Consider the following 26,334-nt stretch of genomic DNA (forward strand, 5'->3'; position numbering starts at 1 on the left):
TGCGCTGTGGGGCAACCATGACAGAATGATGCGCTGTGGGGCAACCATGACAGAATGATGCGCTGCGGGGCAACCATGACAGAATGATGCGCTGCGGGGCAACCATGACAGAATGATGCGCTGCGGGGCAACCATGACAGAATGATGCGCTGCGGGGCAACCATGACAGAATGATGCGCTGCGGGGCAACCATGACAGAATGATGCGCTGTGGGGCAACCATGACAGAATGATGCGCTGTGGGGCAACCATGACAGAATGATGTGCTGCGGGGCAATCAGTAGGAACGACTAAAACTACAAAGAGATAAGACTGGGGCCCATGTCATGTGGGGTAAGGCAGCACCACGTGAGTGACACACACACACACATGCACGCTCCAACACATGCGCACTCACACATGCACGCACACACGTCCCTTTGCGTTCAACCCTCAGTGGACACGACTGATGAAGAAGGGAGGAGTGAGCAAGTAGCTTTGTGTGATATTAACTGAGGAACATGTTATGAAAATAACTTATGATGATTGACATTTTCGGGTCATCCATTGGTGTAAATCACTGCAATAATGGTCTTTACCAGTCCTTTCCTTCAGAAGGAGTACATTCAATTGGCCTAGATTTTTAATAGAGAGGCTACAACAATTTGTTACCCTCTAGCCTCACATTGCTAGGTGGTTTGACTCTCTCTCTCTCTCTCTCTCTCTCTCTCTCTCTCTCTCTCTCTCTCTCTCTCTCTCTCTCTCTCTCTCTCTCTCTCTCTCTCTCTCTCTCTCTCTCTCTCTCTCTCTCTCTCTCTCTCTCTCTCTCTCTCTCTCTCTCTCTCTCTCTCTCTCTCTCTCTCTCTCTCTCTCTCTCTCTCTCTCTCTCTCTCTCTCTCTCTCTCTCTCTCTCTCTCTCTCTCGTTCTGATACACCTATGACAAGAGGTTCTCCTTTGAGTATTCATGACAAACATTGTGACACAAATGGAATCAAATGTAAAATGTTTCTCTCCCACCGGCTGCGTCTCCACCAGTCAGTCTATGAAAAGACCCAGAGTGCTACGTGATACTGAGGCCCTTAGAGTATAGCATCTTGAAAACGTGACTGAGGTCAGAAAGAGAAGGTATGTAACTGAAGACACCTCTCTGCCTTGTGAAACATAAATTTAACTGCAAAACTACAGTATCGAAAAACAACAAAAGGAATACGAAAACACATGAGAACCATTATTTGAACATCACGTACACATCATTAACAATCCAATACAATGGTCTGCATGTTGTTTTCTTGTACAACCTTGTTCCTGCAAAGAACAATAATCAAAACAAAGGGTTTCAGGAAGGGAAGGAACGTGTCTCGACAGTAGGAATGTCATCATCTAGGAGGAAGAGAGAAGTGATGACGATAAAACACATTCATGCCATCTTAGACATCCTTCTAGCTCTGGATCCAGAACTCCTGCAGACAGAAAGATATGCAAACTGGAGGAAAAGGAAAGAACTGAGGTATCATATGACATTCATTGAAAGAGAGAGGGGCAAAAAGACATGATACACAGACAGTGTCGTAGTACAGTACATCAGAGATAATGGCAGAGAGATATATATCCCAAGTGACTCAGGCACGCCTACCTGTTTGGCTGAGCTGAGAGGTACTCCTGCTTTTCCGCGAGAGGCCAACCACTGCTGCCATTTTGGCACCAATACTGGAGCGTCTCTTCTTGTCCCCGTCCCCGTCCCCGCCTACCATGCCCACGCCCGTGTCCGATTGGCTGCCGTCCGTCTTCTCCAGGTTGCACATGTCTCCACCGATGCTTGTGCTCTTGGTCATGTTCATACTCCCTGACGACGTGCCCAACTGCCTGTTTTTCATTTTGGACGTAAAGTCACTGTCAGCCACACACCACCATTACAGGGGCAGGCCAGGACAGACAGGATAGAGGAGAGGGAGAGGGAGAGGAGAGGAAGAGGAGGTAGAGGAAAGGAGACAGGGGTGGAGACAGGGGAGGAGAGAAGAGGAGACAGAGAAGACGAGGAGACAGGGGAGACGAGAAAATGAGACCGGGGAGGAGACAGGGGACGAGAGGAGACAAGGACAGGATTCAGCTACAGTAGTCTAGGACTTAGGGAATAGGTCTATAGACAGGGCTCAGCTACAGTAGTCTAGGACTTAGGGAATAGGTTTAGAGACAGGGCTCAGCTACAGTAGTCTAGGACTTAGGGAATAGGTTTAGAGACAGGGCTCAGCTACAGTAGTCTAGGACTTAGGGAATAGGTTTAGAGACAGGGCTCAGCTACAGTAGTCTAGGACTTAGGGAATAGGTTTAGAGACAGGGCTCAGCTACAGTAGTCTAGGACTTAGGGAATAGGTCTATAGACAGGGCTTAGCTACAGTAGTCTAGGACTTAGGGAATAGGTTTAGAGACAGGGCTCAGCTACAGTAGTCTAGGACTTAGGGAATAGGTTTAGAGACAGGGCTCAGCTACAGTAGTCTAGGACTTAGGGAATAGGTTTAGAGACAGGGCTCAGCTACAGTAGTCTAGGACTTAGGGAATAGGTTTAGAGACAGGGCTCAGCTACAGTAGTCTAGGACTTAGGGAATAGGTTTAGAGACAGGGCTCAGCTACAGTAGTCTAGGACTTAGGGAATAGGTTTAGAGACAGTGCTCAGCTACAGTAGTCCAGGACTTAGGAAATAGGTTTAGAGACAGGGCTCAAGGACCTCTGGCTAAACTTCCCACAGATGTGTCATGCACTGGATGGGTAGCTGGTTGATTGATACATTAATATGGCTGTTTTACTGATTTTGTGATCATTGTCAAATGAGTACATATACAAAACAGTCAAAAATGAAAAGTGAATTCAACTAACATGCAGAAAGGTACAGTAAAAGCCTGTGACACCGTGTTCCTCCTTCAGCCATCTAAAATGAAACAGTCATATTGTTTGAACAACAAAAGAGCCTTCACCTTTTTAAGAAATAAGACATCTCAATTCTAAAGCTCTAAATTCTAGTCTTTCTACCTTTTATCCCCAGCTTCAGATGAGCTATTCATTATGACTGGCAATCTGTTCTTATTTATTCTCCTCAGGATTCAAGTGATCAAAGAGAAGATGTGAAGTTTGACCCTGATTCATGAGCACACTTACAATTTGTGGAAGAGTTCATTTCAATACTGGTGAGATATTATTCAACTTCAACTTTTCTTTTTCTGCTTGAAAAGAAATAGGTGTCGAAATGAAGGCCTCATTTTGGCTCGCAGTGCTAGGTTTAACGTTTGAGAGACAAATGATATCCTGTGCCATGGGTTTTAAGTCCTAATGAGTATAAATGAGTATAAATACGTGGTAAAGAGCCGCCCGAGCACAGGAGTCGTCTAAAACGGCGGCTGACCTATAACGTGCAATTGTTTTATCCAGAAGATTTCAAGAAGAGTCAATAGGATCAAAAATCTATGCCCTTTGACAATTACTTCTTCAATTATTTCAATTAGGCTCCTCTCCTCCTCTCCCGTCTCTACCATTCACGTCTGTGGCATTAGTGCTCTACTCAGTTTGAAGCTGTTACATAGGCTACTTCCCTTAATTGCTCTTAAGGTGATTATGTAGGGCTCATGTATCCTCACTCAGTGAAGGGATGTTTCTGCTTCTGTATGAACTGAACATGTCCACTGGGTTCGTCCAAACCGGCTGTAGATACTGGACTGAAAGTGGCACAGTGAATACTGCACATCTAAATTATTATTTTATCCTCATATCATTTAGCCTACATTAGTTATTTACAAAAACAATCAATAATACATGCTACAATTCACTAACTATGGATTACTCTGTTTAACTATGAGTTTCTATCAACCAGCACTACATATGTAAGACTTAAAGCTCCTCAGAAATCAATCAGCCCATAAGCCCACTGTATTAGCTCAGTGTTCTGAGGGAGAGAGGGGTATGCAAGAAGTAAGGGATCACTGTCTCTGCACACTCATGAGTTTATTAAGAGCACTAGAGAGAGAGAGAGAGAGAGAGAGAGAGAGAGAGAGAGAGAGAGAGAGAGAGAGAGAGAGAGAGGACTAAATATGAGCAACACAGGTAGCTTTCACATGGCTGTGAATGAGCTGAGAGACAAAGCAAGAAGAGCATTCTATGCCATTAAAAGGAACATCAAAATTGAACTTCCAATTAGAATCTGGCTCAAAATTTTTCAATCAGTTATAGAACCAATTGCTCTATATGGCAGTGACGTATGGGGTCCACTCTCTAATAATGAATTTACTAAATGGGACAAACATCCAACTGAAATATTGCATGCAGAGTTTTGCAAGACTGTATTGCAAGTACAAAGAAAAACTCAAAATAACGCATGTAGGGCAGAATTGGGCCAATACCCCCTCCTCATTCGAATAGAAAAAAGAGCCATCAAATTTTACAACCATCTAAAAACAAGTGACCCTAAAACATTCCATCACACAGCTCTACAATGTCAAGAGATGAAACCAGAGAAGAGTCCCCTCAGCCAGCTGGTTCTTAGGCTCAGTTCACCAACCCAAACCAACCCCATAGAGCCTCGGGACAGCCCTCAGAAAATCTGGCCCAACCAAATCATCACAAAACAAAAAGAAAAATATATAACCTATTGGAAAGACACCACAAAAAATCAAAGTAAACTTCAATGCTATTTGGCTCTAAACAGACAGTACATGGTGGCAGACTATCTGACCACTGTGACTGATAGAAAACTGAGGAAAACATTGACTAGGTACAGACTCAGTGAGCACCGTCTGGCTATAGAGACCGGTCGTCACAGACAAACCTGGCTGCCCAGAGAGGACAGGCTGTGCTCACTCTGCTCCAGGGGAGAGGTAGAGACAGAGGTGCATTTCCTACTACACTGTGACAAATACTCAGACCTAAGAGCATATTTCTATCCCAAAATTATAACTCATTACAAAGAATTTGAAACTATAAAAGATGAAGAAAAAATCAAATATTTCTTGGGTGAAAAGCCAAAATGTGCAGTTTTGGCAGCCAAATATGTGTCCTCCTGCCACAACCTGAGGGGCAGCCAGTGAAAAATGCAAAGTAATATTGATAATATTTCCCATTTAGCTTAGTTTTGTTTTGTCTTTCATACCAGGTCATATGTCTTCTCAAGTCATATTGACACTGGTCTACTACTGTTGTGTAAATTTATTGTTGTTCGGATTAATATTGTTGTTGTAGTTGTTGTTAATGGTGATCCCATGTCCACTACTACTGTTATTATTACTGTTGGTCCCACCATTTATTTATATATAAATATATATATATTTTGTATATATATATACATATATATTTTATTTTTATTTTTCGATATGTATACTTTGACAATGTAAGTAATAACGAACTTACCATGTCAATAAAGTCAATTGAATTGAATTGAATTGAGAGAGAGATGGGTAGAACTATTTGCACATCATTACAACACTGTATACTGACATAATATTTATTTTGGAACTTTTGTAAGTGTAATCTTTACTTTTGTTTGTTATCTATTTCATTGACTTTGGCAATGTGAACATGTGTTTCCCATGTCAATAAAGCACCTTAAATTGAAATTGAAATTGAATTGAGAGAGAGAGAGAGAGAGAGAAAGAGAGAGACAGAAAGAGAGACAGAGAGAGAGACAATGAGATAGAGAGAACAGAGAGATAAAGGAGAGTGATAGGGAGAAAGGGAGAAAGGAGAGAGGGAGAAAAGAGAGAGAGAGGGAGAAAGGAGAGAGAGAGAGACACAGAGAGAGACAACAAAAGAGAGAGAACGAGAGAGAGAGAAAGGAGAGAGAGAGACAGAGAGAGACAACAAGAGAGAGAACGAGAGAGAGAAAGGAGGGAGAGAGAAAGTAGAGGGAGAAAGGAGAGTGAGAGAGGGAGAAAAGAGAGAGAGGGAGAAAAGAGAGAGGGATAAAGGAGAGAGAGAGGGAGACAAGAGAGAGAGGGAGAAAGGAGAGAGAGTTAGGGAGAAAGGAGAGAGAGGGAGAAAAGAGAGAGAGAGAGGGAGAAAAGAGAGAGAGATAGGGAGAAAAGAGAGAGAGATAGGGAGAAAGGAGAGAGAAAGGGAGAAAAGAGAGAGAGAGGGAGAAAGGAGAGAGAGAGACAGACAGAGAGAGACAGAAAGCGAGACCACAAAAGAGAGAGAACGAGAGAGAGAAAGGTGAGTTGGTGCTCTCCTCTGGCAGGGAGGTCAGCCAGGTGATCTCTTGGCAGGTGGCCCTGTTCTGTCTGACCTCAGGTGCCACACACAGTCACTAGAAGGGCCAGTGTGACAGAGATGACGGAGTTAGAGGTGTCATGTACAGAGATAATTCTTCCTCTCTCCACCTCTCATCTCCATGATCATCTCTGAGAGGTCAGAAGGTCAGAATGGAACTCTGTGAAACACACTGATCTTCAAAAGGTTGATTGTCTGTTTAAAGCATTTCGCAATATACAGTTGAAGTAGGAAGTTTACATACACTTAGGTTGGAATCATTAAAACTCGTTTTTCAACCACTCCACAAATCTTTTGTTAACAAACTATAGTTTTGGCAAGTCGGTTAGGACATCTACTTTGTGCATGACACAAGTCATTTTTCCAACAATTGTTTACAGACAGATTATTTCACTTATAATTCACTGTATCACAATTACAGTGGGTCAGAAGTTTACATACACTAAATTGACTGTGCCTTTAAACAGCTTGGAAAATTCCAGAAAATTATGTCATGCCTTTATAAGCTTCTGATAGGCTAATTGATATCATTTGAGTCAATTGGAGGTGTACCTGTGGATGTATTTTAAGGCCTACCTTCAAACTCAGTGCCTCTTTGCTTTAAATCATGGGAAAATCTGAAGAAATCAGCCAAGACCTCAGAAGAAAAATTGTAGACCTCCACAAGTCTGGTTCATCCTTGGGAGCAATTTCCAAATGTCTGAAGGTACCACGTTCATCTGTACAAACAATAGTATGCAAGTATAAACACCATGGGTCCACGCTGCTGTTATACCACTCAGGTAGGAGACGCATTCTGTCTCCTAGAGATGAATGTACTTTGGTGCGAAAAGTGCAAATCAATCCCAGAACAACAGAAAAGGACAGTGTGAAGATGCTGGAGGAAACAGGTACAAAAGTATCTATATCCACAGTAAAACGAGTCCTATATCGACATAACCTGAAAGGCCGCTCAGCAAGGAAGATGCCACTGCTCCAAAACCGCTATAAAAAAGCCAGACTACGGTTTGCAACTGCACATGGGGACAAAGATTGTACTTTTTGGAGAAATGTCCTCTGGTCTGATGAAACAAAAATAAAACAGTTTGGCCATAATGACCATCGTTATGTTTGGAGGAAAAAGGGGAAGGCTTGCAAGCCGAAGAACGCCATCCCAACCGTGAAGCACGGGGGTGGCAGCATCATGCTGTGGGGTTGCTTTGCTGCAGGAGGGACTGGTGCACTTCACAAAATAGATGGCATCATGAGGAGGGATGATTATGTGGATATATTGAAGCTACATCTCAAGACATCAGTCAGGAAGTTAAAGCTTGGTCGCAAATGGGTCTTCCAAATGGACAATGACCCCAAGCATACTTCCAAAGTTGTGGCAAAATGGCTTAAGGACAACAAAGTCAAGGTATTGGAGTGGCCATCACAAAGCCCTGACCTCAATTCTATAGAAAATTTGTGGGCAGAACTGAAAAAGCGTGTGTGAGCAAGGAGGCCTACAAACCTGACTCCGTTACACCAGCTCTGTCAGGAGGAATGGGCCAAAATTCACCCAACTTATTTTGGGAAGCTTGTGGAAGTCTACACGAAACGTTTGACCCAAGTTAAACCATTTAAAGGCAACGCTACCAAATACTAATTGAGTGTATTTTAACTTCTGACCCACTGGGAATGTGATGAAAGAAATAAAAGCTGAAATAAATAATTCTCTCTACTATTATTCTGACATTTCACATTCTTAAAATAAAGTGGTGATCCTAACTGACCTAAAACAGGGACATTTACTAGGATTAAATGTCAGGAATTGTGAAAAACTGAGTTTATATGTATTTGGCTAAGGTGTATGTAAACTTCCGACTTCAAATGTAACTGCTGTTATGATACTGACAAAGTACACATGATACTACTTCTGGAAAGTTACCTGGCCTAACCCCCATTCATCTCAGTCTGAATGCAGTACAGTGCCAGCAAAACGTTTACTATTGAGCTCAGTGGGTGCATGTGGCCAGTCAGAGAGGAGGTAAATGAGATCTAGCCTACACTATTCTCTCTCCACTTTTTCCATGAACTAGGCAGATGACGGAGCATTTATCCAAGCTTCCTAGGCTGTCAGCTCCTCTCTGTATTTGTATTATTCATTAGTTTGCCAACAGGTGAATGTAGGAGTTACCTGTTGCAATAGAATACTAATTATATCTAGCTAAAACCATATCAGAGGAAAATCTTCTCTTCGAAATGAAAATCTGGAATGCTCTATTGGAATCCAGCCTTGTTTAACTTTGCCACCCTGTGTTGTTTTGCATGGTCATGGTTGGCACTGCCGACAGTGTCACTAGAGGAGGGTAAGGGTTGCTAAGTAGCTCAGATGGAAATTACAAGCACACCTCATAAAGACAATTGTTTATGATAGTAAGGGGTGTTAGTGAGAGCTGCTCTGTCGTGGATTACATAGAGGGTTATGTATTAGTCTCCATTAAAGCACCTCAGAACCCTTGAAGAAGTGACTTCAAGGGCAACAAACGCAGTGGGTTTTATTTGGCATTTTCACATATGCTTTTTATCTCCACTGTGGTGGTGTTGTTTAATCTACTGACACAAAATGACAACAGTGAAGTTGTGGGCTGCTCTTATACTGTACATAGTCAAATATTAATGTGAGATCAATTGAATCAATATGATTCCTGTATTGATCCCATCGCTATGATTATGTAAGCAGCATTTCTATTGCCTGGCTTCATCCTACATGCCAGACAGACAGACCTTCAACAAGGCTATATATGGCTGCAGTTTATCTGAGTCCTCAGTTCAGGTGATGGTCTATGAGAGCTATAGCTTGCCTCAAAGATATACCAAAATCTCCCATCTAATGTTATGGATGGCCTTCTACCACTCCTCCCCCTCCCCCACATCCTCCCTCTCCTCCTTAGCTTATTGCTGAGTCTTGTGTCAGGGTCTGTCCACAGTGCTAGGAGTAGAGCAGCTTGGAACACTGAGCCTCTCCAGAGACTGGAGGGCCTGGTTTCAACCCCAGCTAACTGAACAAACCAACACTGTGTTCCTTCCTGGTCATGCAGATTGTTGCTGTGTGTTTCATTTTCATCTAGGCCAAGATGTTCCCTCAGCTAAAACAAGAGCTGCACAAGTATTTCTGTGTGTTCACGGGCCAACAGGATTTAGTCTGGTTGGCTCCTATCCGAGGCACTGAGCAGAATTTTAATGCATGTTCAACGTAGGTCTGTTCTTAGGTAAAAATAGCACAGCCTCTGCACATTTTAGATTTAGACTGAAATACTTTAACAAAAGCATGAAAATGCTTGAACTGAAGTTTAAACATATTATTGAAAGGATCATTTTTTTCTCAAAACAGCTTTTCAAATGATTAATACTAATTCAAGATAACTGTAAATAACTTCAGTCACTGAACTGACAGTGACTGACAGGCACCTTGACAACCGGTTGATGAATGATGGATGTCAGATATGGTCATCTCAGGAAAGACAAACCTTCTCCCCTCCTCAGCAGCCTCTACTGTGTGATCTAGATACTCTTGCAGAAAGAGCGGCGCTAAAACTGAGGTGATGCAGAAATAATTGGTTTCTATGGAAACCGTGCTCCAGGTCAGAGCGTTTGCGTGCGTCCTCCTCTCCTCCTATCTACATGAGCCACAGACACACAGATAGACGGCTGAGTCTCAACGTTGAGTGACTGAGGTGTTCAGGGAGGCTTATGGGGAATAAGAACAGGATATACTGAGATATGCCTTGTTTCATCATTTCTCTGTACAGCTTCCCTTGAGTTTAAGTGTAGAGTTGTTTATCCATCTTCGAGGGGGTGCAACTCTGCCTTATTGTTAAAGACAGATTTGTCCTTCAATGTATTAGTCTTTACTTTAACTCACAAGAATGAGCAGTTATCAAGGTAACAATAATGGATTAAATGGAGAAGAAGGAGGTGTGTGTATTTAACTTCCTTGACACCCGTGGCAACCGTCTCGTCCCCTTAGCTTAGTTCACTTCCTGGACACCCGTGGCAACCGTCTAGTCCCCTTAGCTTAGTTCACTTCCTGGGCACCCCTGGCAACCGTCTAGTCTCCTTAGCTTAGTTCAGGTGTGTGTGTGTGTGTGTGTGTGTGTGTGTGTGTGTGTGTGTGTGTGTGTGTGTGTGTGTGTGTGTGTGTGTGTGTGTGTGTGTGTGTGTGTGTGTGTGTGTGTGTGTGTGTGTTGTGTGTGTTGTGTGTGTTGTGTGTGTTTGTGTGCTCATGCATTGGTGCAAAGCGCATGACAAAAGAGCTTGTGTTGTATTATACACTTTACAATAAAGCTCCATTTATTTATCTCTAATTATCATGTGATTACATGCGTGTGGTAAAAAGGCTATCTTTATCTCCTTGCTGCAAATCAATAACACATCAACTGAACTGAGAGAAGACATGTAACATTGATTTTGAGATTGGCTGGTGAAGACTATGAACATAATAACTGTTTCTCAGCACAAAACCCTCAAAGCTTACCGATCACTGTACCCGATCACTGTACCCGCTATTTACAGCCCATCTGTAAATAGCACACCCAACTACCTCATCCCCATATTGTTATTTTTATTATTTTTTTCCTCTTTTGCACCACAGTATCTCTACTTGCACATCAACATATGCACATCTATCACTCCAGTGTTAATTCTAAATTGTAATTATCTCACCTCTATTTATAGCCTTACCTACCTAATCTTACTACGTTTGCACACACTGTATATAGATGTTCTATTGTGTTATTGACTGTACGTTTGTTTATCCATGTGTAACTCTGTGTTGTTTTTGTCACACTGCTTTGCTTTATCTTGGCCAGGTCGCAGTTGTAAATGAGAACTTGTTCTAAACTGGACTACCTTGTTAAATAAAGGTGAAATTAAAAAATAAAAATAAAAAGGAAAAACTGAGAATAATTCCTGTCATGTATGTCCCTGAGCAATCGATGGCCACTGTAGCTATTCACTATCCTTATTGAGTTATTGAAGAGGTTTGGGTTTCTATACAATGCCCTTGTATTGCCAAATGTGAACATCATTCGTTCTATTAGAAAACTGTCCATGTAGTACTCTAGTTAGCCTTGTTCATCTCACCTCTTATATATCAAATTGTTAAGCCCATCGAGTGGTAAAGCCACTCAAATAGTGCTCCTCTCTGTCTCTCTGTCTGTCTGGGATCATCTCTTGTGTTGTGTAACAGAACTGTTCAGCGTCCCTGTTAAGATCTCCATAATAAGGCTGGTTGAAAGCATTACCTTGGTGCACACAATAACGGAGTAAAAGAAAGGTACACAGCAGCATGAGGAAAAACACTTCATCACCTGAACACTGTGCTCTCCAGCTCTCTGTCTTTTCATTCACAAAGAGACTCATTATCCAATCCATGCTCTCTGATGCTGTGTCACTGGACTACTAGTTTGAAGGGGCAATACAGGCTTTTACTGTACCTCTACCCAGAACATTACTATTACCATCAACCGTACGGGTTTTCAGTGATTATACGAGGTACTGTACAGACATTCAAAGTGATTACAAAGAGAGCAGCTGAAAGCATTAACAGCCAGGGTTGAAGAGAGTTGAAGAAAGTTGATGATAGTTGTAGTTGAAGGCCAGAGGACAACAGTAGTTGTGGACTGGGTTATGGGGTCAGGGGGTCAGGGTTGAAGAAAGTTGATGATAGTTGTAGTTGAAGGCCAGAGGACAACAGTAGTTGTGGACTGGGTTATGGGTTCAGGGGGTCAGGGTTGAAGAAAGTTGAAGACGACAACAGTAGTTGTGGACTGGGTTATGGGGTCAGGGGGTCATGGTTGAAGAAAGTTGAAGATGACAACAGTAGTTGTGGACTGGGTTATGGGGTCAGGGGGTCATGGTTGAAGAAAGTTGAAGACGACAACAGTAGTTGTGGACTGGGTTATGGGGTCAGGGGGTCATGGTTGAAGAAAGTTGAAGACGACAACAGTAGTTGTGGACTGGGTTATGGGGTCAGGGGGTCAGGGTTGAAGAAAGTTGAAGACGACAACAGTAGTTGTGGACTGGGTTATGGGGTCAGGGGGTCATGGTTGAAGAAAGTTGAAGACGACAACAGTAGTTGTGGACTGGGTTATGGGGTCAGGGGGTCATGGTTGAAGAAAGTTGAAGACGACAACAGTAGTTGTGGACTGGGTTATGGGGTCAGGGGGTCAGGGTCAGCTGGGTTTACAAGCACATAGAGCCAGCCACAGGCAAGGAAAAGGACATCATACTGACCCGACACTGAGAGGTACAGACAAACAAGTGATTTAGCAACTGACTGACTACAGCCTAGTGTACCATAACGTTGAGCGGCCTGTGTGTGTGTCCACATCGGTAGAACTTTACTTAATAAGATCTGAGCATTTAGCTTGATGTGTTTTTTCAAAACCAGACTAAAAATAGTCTGTTTGCAAGAAGCTCTTAGTTCCCGCTGTGAATGCAATGTAACACTGATTACATCTTATTAGACAGCTAAACTAATCTGTTAGCCTGCTGCTGAGAAGAACTCACAGGGTTCCAAATTAATTTGTTCTAATCTTGACATACTTTAACAGCCTCTGTTATGAGAACTATCCTCCCTGTTGAAACAAAACAACTGTCATGTCTGTAATATAAAAGTATCATGTAAAACATTATGGGAACATGATAACTGGCATTCCACATAAATAATAACATAAATAATAACATAAATAATGGATTGATGTAAGATTTAATGTTAGATTGAGGGTAGACTGGTAGGCTTTGACCTGCCTGAGGTTGGATTGAGGTTTGTTTGAGGTCAGGTTAGGTTTGACCTGTGGTTGGATTGAGGTTAGATTGAGGTCAGGTTAGGTTTGACCGGATGTTGGATTGAGGTTTGTTTGAGGTCAGGTTAGGTTTGACCTGAGGTTGGATTGAGGTTAGATTGAGGTCAGGTTAGGTTTGACCTGTGGTTGGATTGAGGTTTGTTTGAGGTCAGGTTAGGTTTGACCTGTGGTTGGATTGAGGTTAGATTGAGGTCAGGTTAGGTTTGACCGGAGGTTGGATTAAGGTTAGATTGAGGTCAGACTGGTGAACTAGTTAACTAGTTACCTGAGGTCAGTCTCTGAGAACCTCCTCCGAAGCATTTCCTCTTCATTGATCTCCTCCTGTGACTTCTGTGTGACTACAGTGGTCCTCCTCTCACCTCCTTCCTCTTTAGCCTCCTCCTCCTCCCCTTCCCTCTGTTTACCCTGCCCTCTATGTGTACCCCCCTCTCCCCCCCCCACCTCTCGCCCAGCTTCCTCTTCCTCCAGCACCTCCCCCAAATGTTCATCCCCTTCCCGTGATTGGTTCCTTGATTCGGAATAGATGAGGACGTGACAGAAGCGCAAACGCGGCGCATGCAAAGCAGAAAGGAAATGAAAGAAAGGTATGTGAAACCAAACTGCAGAAATAAGGTCAACAATGAGACAAAATGGAACATACATAAAACAGCAAAACTAAAATGAACTAAACGCACAAAACCCTGCATATCTGTTTCAGTTATATTTCAACACGAGACAACCCATACAGCATACTACATGGTTTCACACCAGTATGAGTTACCAGTTACGAGCAAACCCCAACCTGAAGCAGTAGAGTTCAAACATTTAGCTCTATTTTCACCTAGGCAGAGCCAAAGCTGAACTCACTGGACAGTGGGAAATAGCACAATGCTAGCTGTGCATTTCCCTCTAAAGTTAAGAAACCAAGTGAAAACTCTTTTCATTGTGGAAAATGTCTGGACTTGGCAACTTTAGTTGGAAGAAAGCTTCACAGCCTTTGGGGTTTGCCCATCCCTGGCAAGGCAGAGGTGTTGTCTCTGCCTTGCCACCCCTCGGTGTGTTGCTGCTTCCTACCTGATCTTCTGCTTTCCTCGCGGCCGTTCTGACTGGACAGACATGTAGCTCGTGCTGCTGAACCGAGAGGCACTACTGGTTCTCGACACAGCGGACACGTCGCTTACATCACTGTCCGAAGACTTGGCTGACATGTTGTCTGAACCCCGCTGACCATCCCTCCTCTGTAAAGGAGAAACACACACCACTCAGCACACAACTAAAGAAAGACTTGAAAATGCTACTTTGTGGTAATTATTTTGTCCCTTCATGAGTATTTCCCCCTATTGTACAGAAAATTAAGGACACCTTCCTAATTATTGAGTTTCACCCCCCCTTTAACCCTCAGAACAGCCTCAATTCGTTGGGGCATGGACTCTACAAGGTGTCGAAAGCATTCCACAAGGATGCTGGCCCATGTTCCTTCAATTTTTTTAGGTACTCAGCAAATTTCAGGTCTGCTGAGCGCAAACTTGAACGTTGTGAAAATTCTGTGCAACTTCAAGTGAGCGTTTACATTGAACACTGAGGCTGTACCCGCTTCATGTTAGTTTTAACAGCGGTCAAGTAGGCTACTATGAGTATTTGATCATAATGTAGACCTACCCACCATTAATAACAATGGAGAAAATGCATCCCATAACATTTTAACATGGAAATAGCTGTTCTATCATTCAGTCTACAGTAGCAGCCAATATGTGGTGTTCAATGTAGGCTACATTCCATTAGATAAAAAATAAAAAAAACATGCAGGGCTTGATAATAACCTTTATCACACAGACAAGGAGGTGACTGAAAATGTTGTTGGTTTGTTTGATGCAATAAACCACTTTGCACAATACAATACATTATTATTCCCATTACTACAGAGAATCAGACAAATTATGCTACTCTCTGCCTAATGCCACAAAATACAACACTGCCCTTTAAGACAAAAAAAAAGCTCTTTATGCTGGCTCATGTTGACTCCAATGCTTCTCCGTTGGGTGGAGAACCATTCTTGCTACACACGGGAAACGACTGAGCGTGAAAAACCCAGTGGAGGCTACTGAGGAGATAACGGTTCATAATAATGGCTGGAACGGAGCAAATGGAAACCATGTGTTTGATACCATTCCACTGATTCCGCTCCAGCCATTACCACGAGCCCGTCCTCCCCAGTTAAGGTGCCACCAACCTCCTGTGCGCCTGGCACCATACCCTCCTCAAAGGCACTTCAATATTCTTTCTTACCCATTCACCCTCTGAATGGCGCACATACACAATCCATGTCTCAATTGCCTCAAGGCTTAAAAATCCTTCTTTAACCTGTCTCCTCCCATTCATCTACACTGATGGAAGTGGATTTGGAAGTGACATTTTTCCATTTAGCAAACGCTCTTATACAGAGCTACTTACAGGAGCAGTCAGGGGTAAGTGCCTTGCTCAAGGGCACGTCGACATATTTTCCAGCTAGTCAGCTCGGAGATTTGAACCAGCAACCTTTCTTGCCCAACCTCTTAGCTACCTTAACCGCTAGGGTACCTGCCGCCTACATAAATAAGAGATCATAGCTTTCACCTGGATTCACCTGGCCAGTCTATGTAATGGTGGTCATAATGTTTTGTACACTCAGTGTATGTGATGTAGATAATAAACTATTTTAAATAGTCTACTGCAAGGGTTATAGTCTTGTGGGGAAGGAATTTATCAAAGTATTATTTAGAAAATTATAAGACAAAGGACAATAGAACAAACTTTAATTTGGCCAAAATCTTTGCTTTCAATGATTCGTTGGCTTTATAAGGAGATCTGTTCGTCCTACAACAATTGTTAGACAAAGAGCAGCTCTTCACATTCATTACGGCCAATGTTCTAGGAGGAGGACACAGAGAAATACTAAGTTATATAATCAAATAATCTTGAGCGATAGTAAGTTGTTCTCCCAGTTTAGAACATACTGTTTATCCTTTAGTTCAGGTCTGTAAAGCCAAAATGTAAGCTAATCAAAATCATTTGGCATAAACATGAAATGGGAAAAGGATATCTTTCTTAGTTTTTTTTACAGCAAGTTGGTGAACCAAGACATGATGTTAAAACAAATGAAAATCATCTGCAAAGAAAGAGATTGTATATTAAAAGCTTCTCTGTGTCCAGAGGAGCATTACAGTTTGTAAACATACGGTTGTAGTTCATCCTCACAACTAACAGAGTCGACAAATGTTTCATGTTATAGAACTATACGTGTAATGCATGCTTAGTGTATTCCAGGGCAGTAGTTATCATCCACACACAGGACAGGATGGACATTCTTTCTCTTATAAGGCTTGGCTCGGGCTCTGGTGAGGCCCCCAGGCTGTCTCTTTATAAACACACTTCACTTACAGTAACTACTGTCTGTGTGACTCTGGACACAGTCACTGCTACATTCCATGGATTCACAGGGTCGATATAATACCTCATGTATGTACGTACATTTGTTCATGAAGCTTGCCAAATTGTGAATACTGCTGGAATGCTCGGCTTTAATTTGATTCTTGCACGGGCCACATTTACTGAACATTTTCTGTGTTAGCCGAAGTCAGTTTGTAAACAAAGTGTCTACTTAATGACCATGTTATGAATAGAATAGGAAGGAAGGGCTGATATTGGTATTGCCTTAAGAGTGATAGTCCTGCTTCACATGGACGTGTTAATGTAACTCCAAGTCAGTTTGTTGGTAGAAAAGGTGTGATGCTAACAATGTTATACTTATGAAAGGACGTGCTACCTTGTCCCAGACCTGCTGATTTCAACTCTCTAGAGACAGCAGGAGCAGTAGAGATAATCTTAATGATAGGCAATGAAAAGCCAACTGACATTTACTCCTGAGGTGCTGACTTGCTGCACCCTCGACAACTACTGTGATTATTATTATTTGACCATGCTGGTCATTTATGAACATTTGAACATCTTGGCCATGTGCTGTTATAATCTCCACCTTGGCACAGCCAGAAGAGGACTGGCCACCCCTCATAGCCTGATTCCTCTCTAGGTTTCTTCCTAGGTTTTTGGCCTTTCTAGGGAGTTTTTCCTAGCCACCGTGCTTCTACACCTGCATTGCTTGCTGTTTGGGGTTTTAGGCTGGGTTTCTGTACAGCACTAGGAGATATCAGCTGATGTAAGAAGGGCTATATAAATACATTTGATTTGATTTGAAAGGGAAAGAAGGGCTGTGTCACTGTGACTTGCCTTGTTGTAGTCCTGTTCCAGTCTGGAGTCGGACCCGGCCCCCTGCTTGAACTTGTTCACCTTCAGCTTCATCTGTCTGGTCCTCTCCTCCACATCCATAGCACCTAGGGAGCAGAGTGGTCAGTGGAGGTCATACTCAGGAATAGGGAAATCCTGGTAGGAAGACTCCCAGAATCACAAGGGAATAATCTGTTATCCTCCAACCAGGATTTCTGGAAAACCTGGGAATGTGGGGGAAATTCCCGTAATTTTGCAACACTACTCAGGAACAGTCTTTTGAAATGTTTTTTGGGGTTCTGGTATAAAGCACTGACCGGAAAAGTCCTCAAGATATCAGCATAAAAAAAGGTTTCTACTTTGATTTAGGAATCCCGCATTACTATGATCCAAAGACTTATTCGGGTATCATTTCACATGACAATGTTATTGTATAAAAGTGCTGCATGCAGCGTTCAGAGTTAGTTCACCCAGACACCAACAGTCAGTCCATGATGTCACATAGAGCTGGCAAAATGAACAGTAGGAAAAACCAGACAACAACTTGTAAGAAATATTACATTTCATAATGAAGGGGTTCACTTGGGGTTTACATGAAGGGTTTGAATGAAAGGTGTCAGTGATTCTGTGTCAAAATCTCAAACATGCTCTGTTGGGTCTGGAGCCCTAACTTTACTATACAACCTCTTTGCCATAGTTTATTTTACTGAATTAATTATTCATCATATTTCTTCTAAGCAGCCACCAACCTCCCAGAGCTCACATAGGATTTGGGGGCAAAACGTGACTATCCACGTGCCACAGTGAGCATGTCAGGTCAGTCAGGTCTGTTAGGTCAGTCAGTCAGTCTGATGTGTGGGGAGTATTCAGATCAGAGGAACCCTATTCCCTATCTAGTGTTTCCTATGTGGCTCCAGTCCAACAGAATACACTCGACTACGGAATGGGGAAGGTACCATTTGGGACGGCCTCACTTCGTGATGTCAGGCAGACTACAGTAACTCTAGCTATCTTACATGCATCACCATTCTCTGGACACACTTTCATTCTCTCTACTTCAGATTTGTATGATGGTGGCAGGGAGAGGAAAAACAGGTGCATGAGAGAAAGAAAACACAAAAACAAAGAGCAAATTAATGTAGAAAGATAATAGATGAGACTAAATGAAGATCTCCAGGAATGATGGGAAATGAAAGGACAGCATCCATGTTAGTTTTTCTGCAACATGTGAATATGATTTCCTGTCCTGTCCATCAGCTTTATATGACAGTTCATGAGACATGAACTTATGTTGTAGAACAGCTGAATGAGATGCACTTTCTGCCATCTTGGTGGCATATCAGGATTCCTAGGTTCTATTTGTACAACATGCCTCAATGAAATGTCGTCAGGGTTGAATATAGCCGAACAACAGACATGTGAACACAATGAACACAGTTGACATGTATGACCATGCATGCTTACATGTTAGCAAGCACACACAAACTGAGTCAAATCCATCCCCTCTCCCCAAAAATACATCTTCAACAAGCTCAATCAGCAGGGAAGAATGGACATGAGAAAGCAGGAGTAGGCGGGATGAAGAAGAGAAGGAATGAGGAAGACGAGGATGAGAAGGAAGTAAAAAGGGGAGGCATACAGAAGAAGAAGGGACAGACCTGAGCTGGTCCAACCTGGTGAGTCCGTGTCTTCTGGGGTCACATGACAAAACACAGACACAGACAGAGGACAGGAGATGGGAGTGAGAGGGGTGACACCATGGACAGGAACTGACATCACTGTGGAGGACCCTCCTTCACAGTGGCCGCCGCACAGATCGGGTGGGGGTCAGAGTAAGGGGAGGGCATGATGGGGAGGGGGTGGCACAAAACGACAACAACAACAAGCACAGAGCACAACAACACAAACAAAATCATACACCACAACAAAGAAAGATCACACCAACACAAATTGCACTAATGGACAGCCAAGGAGAAAAGTGAAGAGAAGAGAAGGGTGCAAGGCAGGCCGGGAGCGGCTGGAGTAAAAGACCTGTAGTGTTATTGAAAAACAAAGAGGGGGAAAGGTGAGCTGCTGTGTACTGTCCAGAGGAAAGAGAGCTGAAAGAGTCAAGTAGACGTTAAGGATGGGAGGAAGAGCATTGGAGCTGACAAAGCAGACAGAAACCCTAAAATACTTTAGAGGTAGAAGAGAGGCGGTGAGGGAGCCACTTGAGTCAGGGACTAATAGTCTACTGTGGAGAAACAGACAGACAGACAGCCTGGAACATAAACAAAACCAAAAGCAGGCAGAAAGGCGGCGGTAGGTGCAAAAGAGAAAGCTACCAGTACCACAACTTTTTTTTCTTTCTTTCTCTTTCTTTCTTTCTCTTTCTTTCTTTCTCTTTCTTTCTCTTTCTTTCTTTCTTTCTCTTTCTTCCTTTCTTTCTTTCTTTCTTTTTCTTTCTTACTTTCTTTCTTTCAGAAATCTTGTTGTTGTGATTGAGGCTGAGAGAGAGTAGGCCCACCAATACCCCTGGGAATGAACAGGTTACACAACAGAGAGAGAGTAGGCCCACCAATACCCCTGGGAATGAACAGGTTACACAACAGAGAGCGCTGGGATCGACTAGAAGCCGCTCTCCTTTCCAGAGCCTCTGTTAGTCTCCAGTTAACAACCATCTCCCCCTACTCCAGTACATAATCCTACTCCTATTCCTCAGCTGTGTTTTGGGTGGAAAACAGAATATGCTGAGGTTTTGATGAGCTGTGCTTTCATCAGCCTTTCATTAATCACCCCCTGCCGTGCGCAAATCATCTTACATAATGAGAGAGAGAGAGATGGAGCACTCACTCCTCCTGGCTCGTCTGTGGCTTCACGCTAGCATAGTGATACACTTACTGTATGTTATGCATGTAATGGTGTTGTATTTTCATGGGATTTTGGAAGATAAGACCCCATTGTGGGCTAAAAGAGATCCAAATATACAAGGGAACAAACTGTGGCTTCACACAGCCATAGTGATTCTGTTAACTATGCCAGGGCAAGCTGTGGTGGATGTGGTTAGCTCACAGACCAGTGACACTGTCCACTCCTGGATGTGTGCCCACCTACTCCCCTATTGTTCCTCTTGCCCCGTTCTTGTATGCTTCCGTTTTGAAGGCTTTGGTGTACACCCACTGGGAGACCACAACAAACCCCAGCTGCAGCTATACGAGTTGTTGGTTGCGTTCCAAATGGCACCCTAATCCCTATGTGGTGTACTATGTACAGTGCCTTGCAAAAGTATTCATCCCCCTTGGCGTTTTTCCTATTTTGTTGCATTACAACCTGTAATTTAAATATATTTTGATTTGGATTTCATGTAATGGACATACACAAAATAGTCCAAATTGGTGAAGTGAAATGAAAAAAATTACTTGTTCCAAAAAAATATAAAAAATAAAAAACGGAAAAGTGGTGTGTGCATATGTATTCACCCCCTTTGCTATGAAGCCTCTAAATAAGATCTGGTGCAACCAATTACCTTCAAAAGTCACATAATTAGTTAAATAAAGTCCACCTGTGTGCAATCTAAGTGTCACATGATCTCAGTATAGATACACCTGTTTTTCGAAAGGCCCCAGAGTCTGCAACACCACTAAGCAAGGGGCACCACCAAGCAAGCGACACCATGAAGACCAATGAGCTCTCCAAACAGGTCAGGGACAAAGTTGTGGAGAAGTACAGATCAGGATTGGGTTATAAAAAAATATCAGAAACTTTGAACATCCCACGGAGCACCATTAAATCCATTATTAAAAAATGGAAAGAATATGGCACCACAACAGACCTGCCAAGAGAGGGCCGCCCACCAAAACTCACGGACCAGGCAAGGAGGGAATTAATCAGAGATGCAACAAAGAGACCAAAGGTAACCCTGAAGGAGCTGCAAAGCTCCACAATGGAGATTGGACTATCTGTCCATAGGACCACTTTAAGTCGTACACTCCACAGAGCTGGGCTTTACGAAAGAGTGGCCAGAAAAAAGCCATTGCTTAAAGAAAAAAATAAGCAAACACGTTTGGTGTTTGCCAAAAGGCATGTGGGAGACTCACCAAACGTATGGAAGAAGGTACTCTGGTCAGATGAGACTAAAATGTAGCTTTTTTGTCACGCCCTGGCCTTAGTATTCTTTGTTTTCTTTATTATTTTAGTTAGGTCAGGGTGTGACATGGGGAATGTTTGTGTTTTGTTGGTTTTGGGTGTTTCTATGGTAAAGGGGTTGTTGGTGTAGTATATGGGTTTGTGTTGAGTACATGTGTCTAGCGTTGTCTATGTATGTTTAGTTGTCTAGGAGAGTCTATGGTTACCTGAATGAGTTCCCAATTAGAGACAGCTGATGTCGGTTGTCTCTGATTGGGAGCCTTATTTAGGGTAGCAATAGGCTTTCATTTGTTGTGAGTAGTTGTCTATGTCAGAACGTTTGTAGCCAGTGTGTGCACATCGTTGTTTATTAGCTTCACGATCGTTTGTTGTTTTGTTAGTTTGTATTAAGTGTTTCGTGTTTATTTTTCGTCGTCTTCGTAAATAAAAAGGAGATGGCTTATTTTCCTAAAGCTGCGTATTGGTCCGTCAATCCACCACACGATCGTGACAGAACTACTCACCATTACAGGACCAAGCGGCATGGAAAGCGGCAACAGGACCTACCTACACAGGATTCGTGGACATGGGAGGAGATACTGGATGGTAAGGGGCCGTGGGCACAACCTGGAGAATATCGCCTTCCTCGTGAAGAGCTGGAGGCAGCTAAAGCCGAGAGGAGGCGATATGAGGAGGCAGCACGGAGACAAGGCTGGAAGCCCGTGAGTACAACCCAAAAATTTCTTGGGGGGGGCCTTAAAGGGAGTGTGGCGAAGTCTGGTAGGAAACCTGCGCCTACTCCCTGTACTTACCGTGGAGAGCGAGAGTACGGGCAGACACCGTGTTACGCAGTAGAGCGCACGGTGTCTCCTGTACGCGTGCATAGCCCGGTTCGGTACATTTCAGCTCCACGTATCGGCCGGGCTAGACTGAGCGTTGAGCCATATGTCATGAAGCCGGCCCAACGCATCTGGTCACCAGTGCGTCTCCTCGGGCCGGCGTACATGGCACCAGCCTTACGCATGGTGTCCCCGGTTCGCCTACATAGGCCGGTGCGGGTTTTTCCACCTCCCCGCACTGGTCAGGCGACGGGGAGCATACAACCAGGTAAGGTTGGGCAGGCTCGGCGCTCAAGGGAGCCAGTACGCCTGCACGGTCCGGTATTTCCGGCGCCACCTCCCCGCCCCAACCCAGTACCACCAGTGCCTCCTCCACGCACTAGCCATATGGTGCGTGTCTCCAGCCCTTTACCACCAGTGCCTAAACCACGCACCAAGCCTCCTGTGTGTCCCCAGAGTCCTGTGCGTCCTGTTGCTGCTCCCCGCACTAGCCCTGAGATGCGTGTCCCCAGCCCGGTGCCACCAGTCCCGGCACCACGCACCAGGCCTACAGTGCGCCTCAGCCGGCAGGAGTCTGCCGTCTGCACAGCGATGCCTGAACTGCCCGTCTGCCAAGCGCCATCTGAGCCATCCGTCTCCCCAGCGCCATCTGAGCCATCCGTCTCCCCAGCGCCATCTGAGCCATCCGTCTCCCCAGCGCCATCTGAGCCATCCGTCTCCCCAGCGCCATCTGAGCCATCCGTCTGCAATGAGCCTGCAAAGCCGCCCGTCTGCCATGAGCCTGCAAAGCCGCCCGTCTGCCATGAGCCTACTGAGCCGCCAGCCAGACAGGAGCCGCTAGAGCCGTCCGTCAGACAGGATCTGCCAGAGCCGCCAACCAGACAGGATCTGCCAGAGCCGCCAACCAGACAGGATCTGCCAGAGCCGCCAACCAGACAGGATCTGCCAGAGCCGCCAACCAGACAGGATCTGCCAGAGCCACCAATCAGACAGGATCTGCCAGATCAGTCAGCCAGCCATGAGCAGCCAGATCCGTCAGCCAGCCATGAGCAGCCAGATCCGTCAGCTAGCCATGAGCAGCCAGATCCGTCAGCTAGCCTTGAGCAGCCAGATCCGTCAGCTAGCCATGAGCAGCCAGATCCGTCAGCTAGCCATGAGCAGCCAGATCCGTCAGCCAGCCATGAGCAGCCAGATCCGTCAGCCAGCCATGAGCAGCCAGATCCGTCAGCCAGCCATGAGCAGCCAGATCCGTCAGCCAGCCATGAGCAGCCAGATCCGTCAGCCAGCCATGAGCAGCCAGATCCGTCAGCTAGCCATGAGCAGCCAGATCCGTCAGCCAGCCATGAGCAGCCAGATCCGTCAGCCAGCCATGAGCAGCCAGATCCGTCAGCCAGCCATGAGCAGCCAGATCCGTCAGCCAGCCATGAGCAGCCAGATCCGTCAGCCAGCCATGAGCAGCCAGATCCGTCAGCCAGCCATGAGCAGCCAGATCTGTCAGCCAGCCATGGGCCGTCCCTCAGTCCGGAGCTGCCGTTCCTCAGTCCGGAGCTGCCGTTCCTCAGTCCGGAGCTGCCGTTCCTCAGTCCGGAGCTGCCGTTCCTCAGTCCGGAGCTGCCCCTTATCCTGGTGCTGCCCCTTATCCTGGGGCTGTCCCTTACCCTGGTACTGCCCCTTAGTTCGGAGCTGCCCCTGACCCTGGTACTGCCCCTTACCCTGGTACTGCCCCTTACCCTGGTACTGCCCCTTAGTCCGGAGCTGCCCCTTAGTCCGGAACTGCCCCTTAATGCAATGGGGTTAATGTTGAGGGGGGTCATTTGGAGGAAGCTAAGGAGGCGGTTAGGGACTGTGGTGACGTGGGGACCACAACCAGAGCCGGAGCCGCCACCGTGGATGGAAGCCCACCCAGACCCTCCCCTAGACTGTGTAATGGTGCGCCCGGAGTTCGCACCTTAAGGGGGGGGTTATGTCACGCCCTGGCCTTAGTATTCTTTGTTTTCTTTATTATTTTAGTTAGGTCAGGGTGTGACATGGGGAATGTTTGTGTTTTGTTGGTTTTGGGTGTTTCTATGGTAAAGGGGTTGTTGGTGTAGTATATGGGTTTGTGTTGAGTACATGTGTCTAGCGTTGTCTATGTATGTTTAGTTGTCTAGGAGAGTCTATGGTTACCTGAATGAGTTCCCAATTAGAGACAGCTGATGTCGGTTGTCTCTGATTGGGAGCCTTATTTAGGGTAGCAATAGGCTTTCATTTGTTGTGAGTAGTTGTCTATGTCAGAACGTTTGTAGCCAGTGTGTGCACATCGTTGTTTATTAGCTTCACGATCGTTTGTTGTTTTGTTAGTTTGTATTAAGTGTTTCGTGTTTATTTTTCGTCGTCTTCGTAAATAAAAAGGAGATGGCTTATTTTCCTAAAGCTGCGTATTGGTCCGTCAATCCACCACACGATCGTGACATTTTTGGCCATCAAGGAAAACGCTATGTCTGGCGCAGACCCAACACCTCACATCACCGTGAGAACACCATCCCCATATTGGGTGGCAGCGGTGGTGGCAGCATCATGCTGTGGGGATGTTTGTCATCAGCAGGGACTGGGAAACTGGTCAGAATTGAAGGAATGATGGATGGCGCTAAATTCAAGGAAATTCTTGAGGGAAACCTGTTTCAGTCTTCCAGAGATTTGAGACTGGGACAGAGATTCACCTTCCAGCAGGACAATGACCCTAAGCATACTGCTAAAGCAACACTCTAGCGGTTTAAGGGGATACATTTTAATGTCTTGGAATGGCCTAGTCAAAGCCCTGACCTCAATCCAATTGAGAATCTGTGGTATGACTTAAATATTCCTGTACACCAGCAGAACCCATCCAACTTGAAGGAGCTGGAGCAGTTTTGCCTTGAAGAATGGGCAAAAACACCAGTGGCTAGATGTGCCAAGCTTATAGAGACATACCCCAAGAGACTTGCAGCTGTAATTGCTGCAAAAGGTGGCTCTACAAAGTATTGACTTTGGGGGAGTGAATAGTTATGCACACTCAAGTTCTGTTTTTTGTCATATTTCTTGTTTGTTTCACGATAAAATATATTTTGCATCTTTAAAGTGGTAGGCATGTTGTGTAAATCAAATGATGCAATTCCCCCCAAAAATCTATTTTAATTCCAGGTTGTAAGGCAACAAAATAGGAAAAATGCCAAGGGGGGTGAATACTTTCGCAAGCCACTGTAGTGAATAGGGTGCTATGTGGGACCGAGCCGTTGTGTCAGGCCAGGTGACGAGACTCTGATTATTGGCCTTAATGTGTAACGCACTGTAGTCAACATCTGCAGTTAGGTCAATTATGTCTTCATTATGTTGAATAATTAAGAGAGGCATGAATAAAACAACACTGTGAGTCATCTGCCTTATTCAGCTTTGATCTGATCACACCACCGTGGCAACTCAACTCACCTCACCTCATTGTCAAGTCAAGAGATACCCGCTGTAGCTGAACAAAGCCAGCAGGCAATTTTTTGGCTCGTCATCAACAGCATGGTATAAGTTGTAGGTGAATGCTTGTCATCAAAAGCATGCTACAACAGCATGGTACAACAGCATGGTAAAAGTCCTAGGTGAACTCATCAATGGCGTACCTTACATAACACAAATAAACTCTGTTTAAATAATCACCAATCCAGTAAAATGCATTAGTTGACGCAGACCCAAACATTTTGGCGAGGCGCTGACTAACAGAATAGTAAGATTATGTAAAAAAATATATATAGATAGTCATCAAATAATCATCCTTGTTTTGTTCATCTTGAGTCATATTGTCCAAACACTGACCAGTGCTTGATGAAAGGGGTCAAAGAGTCATCACCTGACAGCATGAGCATACTGACCCACAGAGTTGTACAATACATCTGACAGTATGAGCATACTGACCCACAGAGTTGTACAATACATCTGACAGTATGAGCATACTGACCCACAGAGTTGTACAATACCTCTGACAGAATGAGCATACTGACCCACAGAGTTGTACAATACCTCTGACAGAATGAGCATACTGACCCACAGAGTTGTACAATACCTCTGACAGTATGAGCATACTGACCCAC

General features: G+C 44.4%; 1 protein-coding gene across 48 annotated transcripts in view; it reads right to left on the reverse strand.

The window, feature by feature from the left end:
- Nucleotides 1–26,334, reverse strand: part of LOC129837928 (regulating synaptic membrane exocytosis protein 2-like) — a 244,298-nt gene that overhangs the window by 37,918 nt on the left and 180,046 nt on the right. For 32 of the 48 annotated variants that reach the window (XM_055904461.1, XM_055904469.1, XM_055904465.1 and 29 more), the window contains 4 exons: nt 18,956–18,988; nt 17,301–17,404; nt 14,112–14,275; nt 1,613–1,869 (listed from right to left, as the gene is read on the reverse strand). The exons of 7 other annotated variants lie outside the window; for them this stretch is intronic. In XM_055904461.1, coding sequence (XP_055760436.1) covers nt 1,613–1,869; nt 14,112–14,275; nt 17,301–17,404; nt 18,956–18,988 — 558 coding nt within the window. Of the gene's footprint in view, nt 1–903; nt 1,000–1,612; nt 1,870–13,323; nt 13,582–14,111; nt 14,276–17,300; nt 17,405–18,955; nt 18,989–26,334 lie in introns of those variants that run through there. 9 more of the 48 variants (XM_055904466.1, XM_055904481.1, XM_055904509.1 and 6 more) reach the window with 5 other exon arrangements.

The sequence above is a fragment of the Salvelinus fontinalis genome, chromosome 38 (assembly GCF_029448725.1).
Source record: "Salvelinus fontinalis isolate EN_2023a chromosome 38, ASM2944872v1, whole genome shotgun sequence".
In the NCBI taxonomy this organism is placed as follows: Eukaryota; Metazoa; Chordata; class Actinopteri; order Salmoniformes; family Salmonidae; genus Salvelinus; species Salvelinus fontinalis.